The sequence below is a fragment of the Pecten maximus genome, chromosome 7 (assembly GCF_902652985.1).
Source record: "Pecten maximus chromosome 7, xPecMax1.1, whole genome shotgun sequence".
Taxonomy (NCBI): domain Eukaryota; kingdom Metazoa; phylum Mollusca; class Bivalvia; order Pectinida; family Pectinidae; genus Pecten; species Pecten maximus.
Genome location: NC_047021.1, coordinates 15,210,616 through 15,228,637, shown reverse-complemented (window position 1 = coordinate 15,228,637; position 18,022 = coordinate 15,210,616). Strand labels below are relative to the sequence as shown.

The following is an 18,022-nucleotide window of genomic DNA, read 5'->3' as shown; positions in this document are numbered from 1 at the left end:
CCAATGTTTTCAGATATGGCATTCACAACAGTTACTGATGCCAATTACAACTTCAGTAATTTTAGAACTGAAAAGAAAATTGTTTCAGTTTAATTAATTTGATCATACAGTAAAAATAATATATATGTTTCTGTTCTGTCTGAAAATGATTATTATTGAGTCTAAAAATTTTCCACCGCACCTTTCAACCCCCTCCCCTAAAGACCCAAATGTGATTAAATTATTTTACTTATCACAGAATGCTCCAGAACAATAATCTAAATGTGTGACATTGTAGGTGATGGCCCAGAACAATAATCTAAATGTGTGACATTGTAGGTAATGGCCCAGAATAATACTCTAAATGTGTGACATTGTAGGTGGTGGCCCAGAATAATACTCTAAATGTGTGACATTGTAGGTGATGGCCCAGAATAATACTCTAAATATGTGACATCGTAGGTGATGGCCCAGAACAATAATCTAAATATGTGACATTGTAGGTGGTGGCCCAGAACAATAATCTAAATGTGTGACATTGTAGGTAATGGCCCAGAATAATACTCTAAATGTGTGACATTGTAGGTGGTGGCCCAGAACAATAATCTAAATGTGTGACATTGTAGGTGATGGCCCAGAACAATAATCTAAATGTGTGACATTGTAGGTAATGGCCCAGAATAATACTCTAAATGTGTGACATTGTAGGTGGTGGCCTAGAATAATACTCTAAATGTGTGACATTGTAGGTGATGGCCCAGAATAATACTCTAAATATGTGACATTTTAGGTGTTGGCCCAGAACAATACTCTAAATGTGTGACATTGTAGGTAATGGCCCAGAGCAATAATCTAGATGTGTGACATTGTAGGTGTTGGCCCAGAATAATACTCTAAATGTGTGACATTGTAGGTGATGGCCCAGAGCAATAATCTAGATGTGTGACATTGTAGGTGATGGCCCAGAATAATACTCTAAATGTGTGACATTATAGGTGATTGTCAAGAACAATAATATAAATGTGTGACATTGTAGGTGATGGCCCAGAATAATACTCTAAATGTGTGACATTGTAGGTAATGGCCCAGAATAATACTCTAAATGTGTGACATTGTAGGTAATGGCCCAGAATAATACTCTAAATGTGTAACATTGTAGGTGATGGCCCAGAACAATAATCTAAATGTGTGACATTGTAGGTGATGGCCCAGAACAATAATCTAAATGTGTGACATTGTAGGTGATGGCCCAGAATAATAATCTAAATGTGTAACATTGTAGGTGATGATCCAGAACAATTATCTAAATGTGTGAAATTTTAGGTGATGGCCCAGAATAATAATCTAAATGTGTGACATTGTAGGTAATGGCCCAGAATAATACTCTAAATGTGTAAGAATGTAGGTGACAAAGGTCATGTAATTATATTATATGTAGATAATGCCTAGCGCTAGCTTTTACTCACCAAAAGTTTTTAGGTAACAGGTCCAATAAAAGAGTTCGCTATGGGGTCAAATTAGTCTATTTTTAGATAATCTTCATTTTTCAATCTTTTTCCATTTGCCATTAATGCGGTACGAAATTTTGAATTAATCTGGCATCTGAGATATAACGTTAGATGGACGAGGGGAGATAACTCGTACAATCTGCTGTACGAGCTACCTCCCCTCGTCGAACATTTGTTGAAACGTTTTATTTTATGATGCCAGATTTATTCAAAACTAGAATGTGGATAACCTATCAAGTGTTCTTAAATAGTTTTTTTTAACCTTTGGAAATACCAAGCCTTTAGGTCATTTATGCCAAGAAGGTGAAAAGCCCGTCAAATTGTTAGCCAACAATTTCTAGTTCTTGTTCTTCTTCTTCTGCATTTCATTTTGTAGAAACTGTAACGCCAAACTGGTTAAAGTTATTCAGATTTCTTTTTCAGCCTTTATTATAGAATGATTTGAAGGGGTGCAGGAAATAAAAATTAAGTAGGTCGAAAAATCAAAAATGTCCGCCATGACGTCAAAGCTTATTTTGCTTAAATGGCCACAACTCAAAAACGGTATGAGGTTAAAAATATTCAAAGGTATATTCATGTAGGATTAAACTGGGGCCAACTTTTACATAATTACGGCTTTGAGGTTAGAGGTCAAACAAAAAAGCTCGCTGGAGGTCAAAGTTCATTTTGTACTATTTTTGAAAACTTTTTCTACAGATCAATAGAGTATGTCATTCCGATGATACTGATACCTTCGGTGTCTTAATAGCACTTCCGGTTAATGTAGTACGCCATTTTGAAAATTTCCGTATATATTCCATATTAAAAATCGTTTTACATTTTAAACTTCTCAAATTCCACCAGTGCGACTCAGCACAAACTTTGACAAAATGACAAGGAGATAGTACTGACCAAGTCTTGGTATCATGTGGTCAGTCCAAAATCCAATATGGCCACCATGACGTCATGTATTGAAAAGTTTAAAATGGCCATAACTAAAAACAATATTCTTCTACACAGGTCATGTAATTATGTTATTTGTAGATAATTCCCGGAGCTAACTTTTTGCTACTAAAAGTTTTCAGGTCAGAGGTCAAATAAAAAAAGCTCGCTGGAGGTCAAAGTTATGCTATTTTTAGAATTTTTTCATTTTTTACTATTTTTGAAAACTTCTTCTACAGATCAATAGAGAATGTCATTCCGATGATATTGATACCTTCGGTGTCTTAATAGCACTTCCGGTTAATGTAGTACGCCATTTTGAAAATTTCCCTATATATTCTATATTAAAAATCGTTTTACATTTTAAACTTCTTCTCAAATGCCACCAGTGCGACTCAGCACAAACTTTGACAAAATGACAAGGAGATAGTACTGACCAAGTTTTGTTATCATGTGGTCAGTCCGAAATCCAATATTGCCACCATGACGTCATGTATTGAAAAGTTTAAAATGGCCATAACTAAAAAAAATATTCTTCTACACAGGTCATGTAATTATGTTATTTGTAGATAAGTCCTGGAGCTAACTTTTTGCTACTAAAAGTTTTCAGGTCAGAGGTCAAATAAAAAAAGTTCGCTATGGTGTCAAATATGTCTATTTTTAGAAAATCTTCATTTATCAATCTTTTTCAAAAAATCTTTCAAAGTATGATGCAGTATGTCATTCTGATGATTTTGATGTCCTTAGTTCTTTGGTAACATTTGTCGTTAATGCGAGACGCCATTTTGAATATTTCTCTCTATATCTTATGTATGCCTACAACTCGCATTATAAGTTTCTTCTCAAATTCCACCAGTGCGATTCAACACAAACTTTGACAAAATGACTATGAGATGGTACTGACAAAGTCTTGTTATCTTGGGGTCGGTTTGAAATCCAACATGGCCGCCATGGCGTCATGTATTGAAAAGTTTAAAATTGCCAAAATTCAAAAAGCATTCATTTTACTGAGGTCGGGTAATTATGTTATTTGTAGATACTGCCTGGCGCTAACTTTTACTCACCAAAAGTTTTCAGGTCAGAGGTCAAATAAAAAAGTTAGCTATGGGGTCAAAGGTCACAAAATTTTGAACTTTTTCATTTTTTGAATATTATTACATAGATCGATGCAGTATGTCATTCTGATTATTTTGGTACCTTCGGTTTTTATTTAGCACTTCCGGTTCAAGTTGTACTCCATTTTGAATTATTTTTTGATTGCGCAATCATTGCAAGAGGCCTAGGAACTTGATACAGCTGTACGAGTTATCTCCCCTCGTCCAACTCCTTTGTTGAAACGTTATATCTCAGATGCCAGATTAATTCAATACTAGAATGTGGATGACCTATCAAATGTTCTAAAATAGTTTTTTATGTTTGGAAATACCAAGCCTTTAGGTCATTTATGCTAAGTAGTGAAAAGCCTGTCAAATTGTTAACCAACAATTTCTAGTTGATACTATAATTGTTTGTATAAGAGCCAAGATCATCAATTATAGTGTCAATTATTTGATGATCTTGGCTCAGACCAGTATAATTTGATAATTGCTTTGAGACATGCAGGTATCATATTGCTGTGATATAGGTCTATTGGTATAAATATATGAGCTAGAAAAGTATAAGTCTATTCGAGGATGAGGGTACATGATTAGCTAATTATCTACCATGTTTTATCTTCGTTAAACAGGTGACTTAACAAGCTCCATCGTCGACCAATCATGGCAGTTGGAAACCGAGCCAAATGAATACCGAGATGAAGACCGGCAGTGTGGAGCTGATGGACATTGGGAAATTATTTCACTACACGAAACCTCTTTGTTTACTGCTAGGTATATTAATGAAGCTAATGGTTTTCTGAGGACTAATGCTGTAAACATGATGGCCCAGTGTGCTAAATTTCACAAAGAAAAACAAAAACTGGACAATCAGGAGGATGACGTCGACTAAATCTTTATAGAATTAATTTCGCCGAAGGCAGCTATACTTTAGTCAGTCAGTGTCATTAAGTGTGAGGGCAATGTCTTGTTGCATCTTATCAATTACTGAACATACATTGTCACTTTATCAATAAGTGCAACAAATGAGACTGGTAATTAAGGTGGAAAGATTCACATCTTCACTCTAAGTTAAATTCTGATTAGAGAATGTATCCTTACTCTGACTCTGTGTTTCTATACAGAATGGCGGCAGATTAATGTTCTCCTGGTGTTTGGTTTTCCTTCAGTAAAAAAAAAACAAAAAGCAGGTCTTCATTACATAGAAAGTATCTTAAAGTATGATCTATAAGTATCTATATTACTCATTGTAATCATGGTAACCCAATTTATAATGTTTTTTGTAAAGGTTTCATGGATTTAAACAATGCTCCTTTAGCACAATACACAATGAGATATGTTTTAGAGGTTGATAGATTGACCAAGCTGTGCCACACTTTACCAACACTCAACCATTGTGGCCTTGATAACATTTACATTTTTTTCAAACGTTGGGTGTTGAGATGATTTGTATTATTGTAAATATATATAATCTATAATTACTTCATGTATTTTAATATCAGAAGTTTGGTCATTCGATTAGTACATGAATTATAGTGAGTTTAATTATTTATCAAATTTGTACATAAAGTTTGTATAACTACTGATTCTAACTAAACTTTTGATAATATTTGATTAAAAGAAAAAGATTTCTATATAAATTATATACGCAACAGACATGATAATCAAGTAAAAGCCTTGAGTGTTGGTTACCTCGTCATCATGTGATATGACCTTAATCATATGTTTTACTACATACACCTGTGAACAGTTGTGCAAACATTATATTTTAATATACAGATTCTAATATGAAATATTGAATTTCCTATAAATCTGTATGGTCTGGTCTGACTACAACTACAGTTGTACATGATGCATGTACAGTGAACATATATTTTTTTTATATACTGTTGACCTTTTGATATTAGAGTCAATTATTGACCTAAAATTAAAGTCTTTTATATATTTATTATTTATCATTGTCACTATTATATGTTATAAAAAAAAAAACCAGTCTGTGATATTATGTTTTTTCTTAATTGTTAAGGTTTTATAATTGTAAAGTGCTCAAAATAATAGTTAAATGATATTTTTCAAATTACTAATTTTTTTTTAAATGTTTAATTACAATATTTATTGTAGTATTATTTGCTATACTAAAACTTTATTTTCTCTAAAAACGGTAATAAATGAAAAAAAAGGGTTATTTTTTAAAATCATTATCATTGGCATTATAAGGAATTAATTCAAAATAAGAAGATTTATATCAGGATGACCTATAGCCATCATGCTTCGTTCGTCATCGTCCGCCGTCCGTAAACTTTTCACATTTCAATCTTCTTCTCAATTAAGATGAAACTTGCCAGAAATGATCCTGAGATGGTCCTGACCAAGTGTTGTTATTTTTCGGGTTTGTCCGAAATCCAAGATGGCCGCCATAGCCGCCATCTTGAAAAACACATTTAAAACTTCTTCTCAAGTTCCACCAGTGCTGTTGGGCTGAAACTTGCCAGAAATGATCCTGAAATGATCCCGACCAAGTGTTGTTATTGTTCGGGTCGGTCCGAAATCCAAGATGGCCGCCATAGCCGCCATCTTGAAAAACACATTTAAAACTTCTTCTCAAGTTCCACCAGTGCTGTTGGGCTGAAACTTGCCAGAAATGATCCTGAAATGATCCCGACCAAGTGTTGTTATTTTTCGGGTCGGTCTGAAATCCAAGATGGCCGCCATAGCCGCCATCTTGAAAAACACATTTAAAACTTCTTCTCAAGTTTCACCAGTGCTGTTGAGCTGAAGCTTGCCTGAAATGATCCTGATATGATCCCGACCAAGTGTTGTTATTTTTCGGGTCAGTCCGAAATCCAAGATGGCCGCCATAGCCGCCATCTTGAAAAACACATTTTAAACTTCTTTTCAAGTTTCACCAGTGCTATTGAGCTGAATCTTGCCTGAAATGATCCTAATATGATTCCGACCAAGTGTTATTTTTCGGGTCGGTCCGAAATCCAAGATGGCCGCCATAGCCGCCATCTTGAAAAACACATTTTAAACTTCTTCTCAAGTTCCACCAGTGCTATTGAGCTGAAACATGCCTGAAATGATCCTGATATGATCCCGACCAAGTGTTGTTATTTTTCGTTATTTTTCGGGTCTTCTCAAGTTCCATTGGTGCCATTGAGCTGGAAATGGGTGAGGATGTCAAGGAAGGCGAGCCAACATAGTGTTATTTTTTCAGCCTTGTAAAAACTTTGACATGGCAGCAATGGCGGCCATTTTGTAACATGATTGCACAATCATGGTTTTCCTAAACAACATCTATTTCAAACTTCTTCTCAAAATCCACCGGCGGGATTCAGCTCTAACTTACCAAAAATGATCCTGAGATGGTCCTTTCCAAGTGTTGTTATTTATTGGGTCGGTCAGAAATCCAAGATGGCCACCATGGCCAACAGTGCCACTATATACTTGCTACAGAGAATGCATACTACAATAATATAAGGGTTTTAATTTAGAGTCAGATGACCGTTAAGGCCCCTGGGCCTCTTGTTCATTTATTTTATCTAATTCCCCTTTTCATTATCCCTGGATTAAAAGACTTCACGGTAACCCGTAATATGTGACCTTTTTATTGGCTCCCTTAAATCACATATGAAAGGTTTGACAGTCTATATTGTTTTATTGTTTCTTTTTGCCATGGACAATGTATGTAATTTGCATGTATAACTATTACATGAAATAAACTTGTTTAATGACAGAACTATAAGAAATGTAATTTTAGTAACAGTAAAAAATCATTCATGATTAAATCTTGATAATTTCCTAAATTTTGAATGTATCAAATGTTCATAATGATCTGATTTAGCAAAGTCCCTTTTAAAATTAGAAGTTGACTAAAATTGACTAAGGGTTCAATTGGATCGCCTAGTCATTAGTTTGTGTTTGATCTTTGTCACTAGGCCAATTGTAATAGGGTTCTACCTTTGAGGGGATATGACATGGTCAGGAAATAATGAACTACATGTAGTTGTCATGAAAACTGACATGAGTGATCTTTGCGTCATCTTTTGCTTAATTTGTTGCAAAAAATTACTATGCAATGTTCTCAATATCTTTGGAGAAAACATCAAAAAAGTCATTATTTCAAAATAAGTATGAAAAAATGCCATTATTTTCATTAAATATCTAGTGGTTACTAAGAGAGTCGTATTAGTCCCCTGCTGGTGAAACCGGATGGGTCTATAGTGTTTGTCTTAACATCTGTCTGTCCGGCCACCTCTCCGGATGTTGGTTTTCACACGATAACTTGAGATCAAGAGATCCCAGAGGGATCTTGGCGCCCACCATTGAATGATCTTTATAGGTTCTATGTCAGATTGATCTTCTCTCTATTTTTGCCTTCCTTTTACTAATCTGTGCAAACTGAGAAACATTCCTCCAGTACTTTTCAAACAAGGGAATCCTAGCTATATATGAAATTTGAAATTTAGCGATAATGGCTGTTGTTGGCCAGGTTGTTTTCAGGACAGATTGGTCCCAAAATGCAATACGAGGGACCAAGGGGAACCTACATATGAAATTTGATAACAAACTTCAATTGTCAAAATCAAAGATGGCTGCCTGTCGGCCATGTTGTTTTCCGACTGATCCCAAAATGCAATATGCATAACAAGGGACCAAGGGCTACCTACATATGAAATTTGAGAAAGATCCCTTCGGTACTTTCTGAGAAATAGCGATAAAACTTCAATTGTCAAAATCCAAGATGGCTGCCTGTCAGCCATGATGTTTTCTAACTAGTCCAAAAATGGAATATGCTTACCTAGGGACTAAAGCCAAGCTACATATGAAATTTGAGAAAGATCCCTTCAGTACTTTCTGAGAAATAGCGATAACAAACTTCAATTGTCAAAATCCAAGATGGCTACCTGTCGGCCATGTTGTTTTCCGACTGATCCAAAAATGCAACAGCATAACTAGGCACCAAGGGGAACCTACATATGAAATTTCAGAAAGATCCCTTCATTAGTTTCTGAGAAATAGCGATAACTAACTTCAATTGTCAAAATCCAAGATGGCTGCCTGTCGGCCATGTTGTTTTCTGATTGGTCTCAAAATGCAATATGCATAACTAGGCACTGAGGGGAACCTACATATGAAATTTCAGAAAGATCCCTTCATTACTTTCTGAGAAATAGCGATAACAAACTTTAATTGTCAAAATCCAAGATGGCTGCCTGTCGACCATGTTGTTTTCTGATTAGTCTTAAAATGCAATATGCATAACTAGGTACCGAGGGGAACCTACATATGAAATTTGAGAAAGATACCTTCATTACTTTCTGAGAAATAGCGATAACAAACTTCAATTGTCAAAATCCAAGATGGCTGCCTGTCAGCCATGTTGTTTACAGATTGGTCTCAAAATGCAATATGCATAACTAGGCACCAAGAGGTACCTATATATGAAATTTGAGAAAGATCCCTTCATTACTTTCTGAGTAATAGCGATAACAAACTTCAATCGTCAAAATCCAAGATGGCTGCCTGTCGGCCATGTTGTTATGCGATTGGTCTCAAAATGCAATATGCATAACTAGGCACCAGGGGGAACCTATATATGAAATTTGAGAAAGATCCCTTCAGTACTTTCTGAGAAATAGCGATAACAAACTTCAATTGTCAAAATCCAAGATGGCTGCCTGTCGGCCATGCTGTTTTCAGATTGGTCTCAAAATGCAATATGCATAAGTAGGCACTGAGGGGAACCTACATATGAAATTTGAGAAAGATCCCTTCATTAGTTTCTGAGAAATAGCAATAACAAACTTCAATTGTCAAAATCCAAGATGGCTGCCTGTCGGCCATGTTGTTTTCTGATTAGTCTTAAAATGCAATATGCATAACAAGGCACCGGGGGGAAGCTACACATGAAATTTGAGAAAGATCCCTTGAGTGCTTTCTGAGAAATAGCGATAACAAACTTCAATTGTCAAAATCCAAGATGGCTGCGTGTCGGCCATGTTGTTTTCCGATTGATCTCAAAATGCAATATGCATAACTAAGCACCAAGGGGAACCTATATATGAAATTTCAGAAAGATCCCTTCAGTACTTTCTGAGAAATAGCGATAACAAGAATTGTTTACGGACGGACGGACGGACGACGGACCACGGACGCAGGGCAATTTGAATAGCCCACCATCTGATGATGGTGGGCTAAAAATAGATGGATTTGAATAAAACTTCATTCAATGTTAGGTTATGAGATATTATTAAGTGGGATTTAGTTTAGGGTCGAAAGGTCAACTATGATGGTCACTGCTGCTAAAAATAGATATTTTTCGTCAAATTTTGGTTTTCAGAACATAACTTCAGAAAGGATTGAAACTTTATACAATGTTAGCTTATGATGTAATACAGACTGGGAATGAGTGAGTTTGGGGTCGAAAGTTCAACCATGAATGTCACTGTTACTGAAATTAGACTTTTTTGGTCATATTTTGGCTTCCAGATGATAAATTGTTTTGAAATTTGATGCAATATGTAACATTAAAAGATATAAAGGGTGGGATTGAGTTCAGGGTCAAAAAGTTAACTGTGAAAATCACTTACTAAAATAAACATTTATTTCCATTTTAAGGGTGCCCGCAAGATGTGGGAAGCAAATTAAGTTTGTCAGAAAACACCACTAGTCAATTGACCTATTGGCATACCAAGTCAAAAACTCAAACACGAAGGTCCCCGTCACTAAGATAAGGTTTTCATCACCATATTCTCATTTCATGCTCAGTCTCATGAAATAATTCAGCAATGATTGTTAAAATCAGACAGCTTTTCATTGCTAGAAATGATTGTTAGAATTAGACATCTGTTCATTGCTATCTAGGTTTAAGTGGCTTAGAAAATTGAACTGATGGCAGAGGACAAGTATTGCATGCAACACTAACTGTAAGCTTGAATTAGTTGAGAAACTTTACCTACGAGTAAGGTTTTTAGGTCATCTGACCCGAAGGGTCAGGATGACCTATAGTCATCATGCTTCGTCCGTCGTCGTGCGCCGTGCGCCGTGCGTTGTGCGTTGTGCGCCGTGCGCCGTGCGTAAACTTTTCACATTTCAATCTTCTTCTCAAGTTCCACCAGTGGGATTAAGCTGAAACTTGCCTGAAATGATCCTGAGATGGTCCTGACCAAGTGTTGTTATTTTTCGGGTCAGTCCGAAATCCAAGATGGCCGCCATAGCCGCCATTTTGAAAACACATTTTAAACTTCTTCTCAAGTTCCACCAGTGCTGTTGGGCTGAAACTTGCCAGAAATGATCCTGAGATGATCCCAACCAAGTGTTGTTATTTTTCGGGTCGGTCCAAAATCCAAGATGGCCGCCATAGCCGCCATCTTGAAAAACACATTTTAAACTTCTTCTCAAGTTCCACCAGTGCTTTTGAGCTGAAACTTGCCTGAAATGATCCTGAGATGATCCCGACCAAGTGTTGTTATTTTTCGGGTCGGTCCGAAATCCAAGATGGCCGCCATAGCCGCCATCTTGAAAAACACATTTCAATCTTCTTCTCAAGTTCCACCAGTGGGATTAAGCTGAAACTTGCCTGAAATGATCCTGAGATGGTCCTGACCAAGTGTTGTTATTTTTCGGGTCAGTCCGAAATCCAAGATGGCCGCCATAGCTGCCATTTTGAAAACACATTTTAAACTTCTTCTCAAGTTCCACCAGTGCTGTTGGGCTGAAACTTGCCAGAAATGATCCTGAGATGATCCCAACCAAGTGTTGTTATTTTTCGGGTCGGTCCAAAATCCAAGATGGCCGCCATAGCCGCCATCTTGAAAAACACATTTTAAACTTCTTCTCAAGTTCCACCAGTGCTTTTGAGCTGAAACTTGCCTGAAATGATCCTGAGATGATCCCGACCAAGTGTTGTTATTTTTCGGGTCGGTCCGAAATCCAAGATGGCCGCCATAGCCGCCATCTTGAAAAACACATTTCAATCTTCTTCTCAAGTTCCACCAGTGGGATTAAGCTGAAACTTGCCTGAAATGATCCTGAGATGGTCCTGACCAAGTGTTGTTATTTTTCGGGTCAGTCCGAAATCCAAGATGGCCGCCATAGCTGCCATCTTGAAAACACATTTTAAACTTCTTCTCAAGTTCCACCAGTGCTGTTGGGCTGAAACTTGCCAGAAATGATCCTGAGATGATCCCAACCAAGTGTTGTTATTTTTCGGGTCGGTCCAAAATCCAAGATGGCCGCCATAGCCGCCATCTTGAAAAACACATTTTAAACTTCTTCTCAAGTTCCACCAGTGCTTTTGAGCTGAAACTTGCCTGAAATGATCCTGAGATGATCCCGACCAAGTGTTGTTATTTTTCGGGTCGGTCCGAAATCCAAGATGGCCGCCATAGCCGCCATCTTGAAAAACACATTTTAAACTTCTTCTCAAGTTCCACCAGTGCTATTGAGCTGAAACTTGCCTGAAATGATCCTGATATGATCCCGACCAAGTGTTGTTATTTTTTGGGTCGGTCCGAAATCCAAGATGGCCGCCATAGCCGCCATCTTGAAAAACACATTTTAAACTTCTTCTCAAGTTCCACCAGTGCTTTTGAGCTGAAACTTGCCTGAAATGATCCTGAGATGATCCCGACCAAGTGTTGTTATTTTTCGGGTCGGTCCGAAATCCAAGATGGCCGCCATAGCCGCCATCTTGAAAAACACATTTTAAACTTCTTCTCAAGTTCCACCAGTGCTATTGAGCTGAAACTGGCCTGAAATGATCCTGATATGATCCCGACCAAGTGATGTTATTTTTCGGGTCGGTCCGAAATCCAAGATGGCCGCCATAGCCGCCATCTTGAAAAACTTATTTTAAACTTCTTCTCAAGTTCCACCAGTGCTGTTGGGCTGAAACTTGCCAGAAATGATCCTGAGATGATCCCGACCAGGTGTTGTTATTTTTCGGGTCGGTCCTAAATCCAAGATGGCCGCCATAGCCGCCATCTTGAAAAACACATTTTAAACTTCTTCTCAAGTTCCACCAGTGCTATTGAGCTGAAACTTGCCTGAAATGATCCTTATATGATCCCGACCAAGTGTTGTTATTTTTCGGGTCGGTCCGAAATCCAAGATGGCCGCCATAGCTGCCATTTCGAAAACACATTTTAAACTTCTTCTCAGGTTTCAACAGTGCTATTGAGCTGAAACTTGCCTGAAATGATCCTGATATGATCGTGACCAAGTGTTGTTATTTTTCGGGTCGGTCCGAAATCCAAGATGGCCGCCATAGCCGCCATCTTTAAAAACACATTTTAAACTTCTTCTCAAGTTCCAGCAGTGCTATTGAGCTGAAATTTGCCTGAAATGATCCTGATATGATCCAGACTAAGTGATGTTATTTTTCGGGTCGGTCCAAAATCCAAGATGGCCACCATAACCACCATCTTCAAAAACACATTTTAAACTTCTTCTCAAATTCCACCAGTGCTGTTGGGCTGAAACTTGCCTGAAATGTTCCTGAGATGATCCCGACCAAGTGTTATTTTTTAGATTGGTCTGAAATGCAAGATGGCCGCCATATCCGCCATCTTAAAAAAACACATTTTAAACTTCTTCTCCAGTTCCACTGGTGCCATTGAGCTCGAAATTGGTGAGGATGTTAAGGAAGGAGTGCCAACAAAGTGTTGTTATTTTTTCGGCCATATAAAAACTATGGCAGCAATGGCGGCCATTTTGTAACATGATTGCGCATTCATGGTTTTCCTGAACAACACCTATTTCAAACTTCTTCTCAAATTCCACCGGTGGGATTCAGCTCTAACTTACCAGAAATGATCCTTAGATGGTCCAGACCAAGTGTTATTATTTATTGGGTCGGTCAGATATCCAAGATGGCCACCATGGCCAACAGTGCCACTATATACTTGCTACAGAGAATGCATACTACAATAATATAAGGGTTTTAATTTAGAGTCAGATGACCGTTAAGGCCCCTGGGCCTCTTGTTTTTTATGGGCATTGCTATCAGAATATTGAAATTTGAACATTATATTGAAAATGTCATGAATGAAACCATATACCGTATTTGACCTAATAAGGGCGCCCCTACCTTTTTTCAAGGAAATAAATCTTTGACTGAGTGTCAAAATGGTGTTCAAAAGTAATAATTCATGTGAAATATTTTGCTACTTTATGTGTTCAATTTTCTTCAGCAAATTAAGTAACTGGAACACATGTTTTCGCCACATTTTGTGTATTCCTACAGGCTACAGATGACATGTCAGTGCAAAGAGCACCCAAAACTAAACACACAAACAAATATTAACTTACCATCTTTATTTGAAGATAAAGTAAAGACTTCATTCTTGTTGATAAATAACTTTTGTTCAGAGCAGAAAGCTAGTAAAAGACATTGTAAATCAATTATTAGGTCAAAGAAAACGATGTCTAATATGATCTGGGAAATCACCTGTTTCTATAAATAGAACACAAAAGAGTTCCATTTGAACATAAATGGTGGAACACACGTTCTCTGGTCTAAAGATCAGCTGGCATGGTTTACAAGTTTACAGGAGTATTCAAGTGATGTTTAAGCTTAATATATGATAATGAATAGATATCTTCATCTGGAATATTTTTATGACTGAATATTTTACCGTTTCCACAACCTTGGGTATTCTGCTGTAAGGTATAGTCTGTTTCATAAAACTTCAGAATAACTAATCTTAATAAGGGCGCTCCCACTGTCAATTACCCGCGCCCTGCGCCTTTATTAGGTCAAATACGGTATCCTTTCTTGCAGTGATAGATTATGATAGATGTTGTAGTAAACAATTACATTACCATTAAATTGAAAAACTCCAACATATTGTTGTTTTACTTTTTATCACATGAAGTTTTCTTCCCTTTACAGACAATTAAATAATTAATATAAATCCAAACCCAAAGCTAAATTCTGAAGACATTTATTTGAAGCAGTATTTATATTAATCTTAAACAATTTAATCAAATCAAGTTTAATGTTCAACAAACAACATGATACAAACAACTAAATCAAGGAAAGAAGGGTATAATTATGGCTGTGTGAAGTTAGCTCAACATACGACATACGACATACGACATTCAAATTTTGAATGTTCAGCCGCTGAACATATGCCATACGACATTCAGATTTTGATTTTGAATGTTCAGCGGCTCAACATATGACATTCAAATTTTGAATGTTCAGCCGCTGAACATACGACATACGACATTCAGATTTTGAATGTTCAGCCGCTGATCATACGACATACGACATTCAAAACTTCATATCTTGTGTTTTTACCAGCCAACGAGGTAACTTATCAATGTTCAGCGGCTGAACATACGACATACGACATTCAGATTTTGAATGTTCAGCCGCTGAACATACGACATACGACATTCAGATTTTGAATGTTCAGCGGCTCGACATACGACATACCACAGTCAAATTTTGAATGTTCAGCCGCTGAACATACGACATACGACATTCAGATTTTGAATGTTCAGCCGCTGAACATACGACATACGACATTCAAAACTTCATATCTTGTGTTTTTACCAGCCAACGAGGTAACTTTTGAATGTTCAGCCACTGAACATACGACATACGACATTCAGATTTTGAATGTTCAGCCGCTGAACATACGACATAAGACATTCAGATTTTGATTTTGAATGTTCAACGGCTCGACATACGACATACGACATTCAAATTTTGAATGTTCAGCCGCTGAACATACGACATACGACATTCAGATTTTGATTTTGAATGTTCAGCGGCTCGACATACGACATTCAAATTTTGAATGTTCAGCCGCTGAACATACGACATACGACATTCAAAACTTCATATCTTGTGTTTTTACCAGCCAACGAGGTAACTTTTGAATGTTCAGCCGCTGAACATACAACATACGACATTCAGATTTTGAATGTTCAGCCACTGAACATACGACATACGACATTCAGATTTTGATTTTGAATGTTCAGCGGCTGGACATACGACATTCAAATTTTGAATGTTCAGCCGCTGAACATACGACATACGACATTCAGATTTTGAATGTTCAGCCGCTGAACATACGACATACGACATTCAAAACTTCATATCTTGTGTTTTTACCAGCCAACGAGGTAACTTTTCAATGTTCAGCGGCTGAACATACGACATACGACATTCAGATTTTGAATGTTCAGCCGCTGAACATACGACATTCAGATTTTGATTTTGAATGTTCAGCGGCTCGACATACGACATACGACATTCAAATTTTGAATGTTCAGCCGCTGAACATACGACATACGACATTCAAAACTTCATATCTTGTGTTTTTACCAAACATCGAGGTAACTTTTGAATGTTCAGCCGCTGAACATACGACATACGACATTCAGATTTTGAATGTTCAGCCGCTGAACATACGACATTCAAAACTTCATATCTTGTGTTTTTACCAGCCAACGAGGTAACTTTTGAATGTTCAGCGGCTCAACATACGACATACGACATACGACATTCAAATATTGAATGTTCAGCCGCTGAACATACGACATTCAAAACTTCATATCTTGTGTTTTTACCAGCCAACGAGGTAACTTTTGAATGTTCAGCCGCTGAACATACGACATACGACATTCAGATTTTGAATGTTCAGCCGCTGAACATACGACATACGACATTCAAAACTTCATATCTTGTGTTTTTACCAAACATCGAGGTAACTTTTGAATGTTCAGCCGCTGAACATACGACATACGACATTCAGATTTTGAATGTTCAGCCGCTGAACATACGACATTCAAAACTTCATATCTTGTGTTTTTACCAGCCAACGAGGTAACTTTTGAATGTTCAGCGGCTCAACATACGACATACGACATACGACATTCAAATATTGAATGTTCAGCCGCTGAACATACGACATTCAAAACTTCATATCTTGTGTTTTTACCAGCCAACGAGGTAACTTTTGAATGTTCAGCCGCTGAACATACGACATACGACATTCAGATTTTGAATGTTCAGCCGCTGAACATACGACATACGACATTCAAAATTTCATATCTTGTGTTTTACCAGCCATCGAGGTAACTTTTGAATGTTCAGCGGCTCAACATACGACATACGACATTCAGATATTGAATGTTCAGCCGCTGAACATACGACATACGATATTCAGATTTTGAATGTTCAGCCGCTGAACATACGACATACGACATTCAGATTTTGATTGTGAATGTTCAGCGGCTCAACATACGACATACAACATTCAGATTTTGAATGTTATGAAGGTGTTATGTTCAATCCAAGTTTCATACCGATGGTAAAAATGAGGCATTAAAAAGGTTTTTAGGACATCTGACCCGAAGGGTCAGAATGACCTATAGTCATCATGCTTCGTCCGTCGTCGTGCGCCGTGCGCTGTCCGCCGTGCGTAAACTTTTCACATTTCAATCTTCTTCTCAAGTTCCACAAGTGGGATTAAGCTGAAACTTGCCTGAAATGATCCTGAGATGGTCCTGACCAAGTGTTGTTATTTTTCGGGTCAGTCTGAAATCCAAGATGGCCGCAATAGCCGCCATTTTGAAAACACATTTTAAACTTCTTCTCAAGTTTCACCAGTGCTGTTGGGCTGAAACTTGCCAGAAATGATCCTGAGATGATCCCGACCAAGTGTTGTTATTTTCCGGGTCGGTCCGAAATCCAAGATGGCCGCCATAGCCGCCATCTTGAAAAACACATTTTAAGCTTCTTCTCAAGTTCCACCAGTGCTGTTGGGCTGAAACTTGCCAGAAATGATCCTGAGATGATCCCGACCAAGTGTTGTTATTTTTCGGGTCGGTCCGAAATCCAAGATGGCCGCCATAGGCGCCATCTTGAAAAACACATTTTAAACTTCTTCTCCAGTTCCACTGGTGCCATTGAGCTCGAAATTGGTGAGGATGTTAAGGAAGGAGGGCCAACAAAGTGTGCAGCAATGGCGGTCATTTTGTAACATGATTGCGCAATCATGGTTTTCCTGAACAACACCTATTTCAAACTTCTTCTAAAATTCCACCGGTGGGATTCAGCTCTAACTTACCAGAAATTATCCTTAGATTGTCCAGACCAAGTGTTATTAGGGCTTTTCACCTTAGTGGTGAAAAGACCTATTGTTTCTGTTCTGTTTATTATTAGGGCTTTTCACCAAAAGTGGTGAAAAGACCTATTGTTTCTGTTCTGTTTATTATTATTAGGGCTTTTCACCAAAAGTGGTGAAAAGACCTATTGTTTCTGTTCTGTTTATTATTATTATTATTATTATTATTATTATTATTATTATTATTCTTCTTCTGCATTTTATTTTGTCACACAAATTGTGGGAAAATGGTAAAAGGTATGCCAAGTCAGTTATGCCTATTGTATATGGCATGAGTTGAAGGGGTGACAGCAACATCTTCAAGTAGGTCAAGAAACCAAGATGGCCGCCATGACGTCATATCTCATTTTGCTTAAGTGGCCATAGCTCCAAA

General features: G+C 37.4%; 1 protein-coding gene across 4 annotated transcripts in view; it reads left to right on the top strand.

Moving 5' to 3' along the window:
• Window positions 1–5,675, top strand: part of LOC117331722 — a 30,941-nt gene extending 25,266 nt beyond the window's left edge. For 2 of the 4 annotated variants that reach the window (XR_004533645.1, XR_004533644.1), the window contains one exon: window positions 4,135–4,248. Coding sequence is in view for 2 of the 4 variants with exons in the window: in XM_033890577.1 (XP_033746468.1) it covers window positions 4,135–4,394 (260 nt within the window). In the remaining 2 variants the exon portion in view is untranslated. Of the gene's footprint in view, window positions 1–4,134 lie in introns of all 4 variants that reach the window. The other 2 variants (XM_033890577.1, XM_033890576.1) reach the window with 1 other exon arrangement.
• Window positions 5,676–18,022: the final 12,347 nt, after the last annotated feature.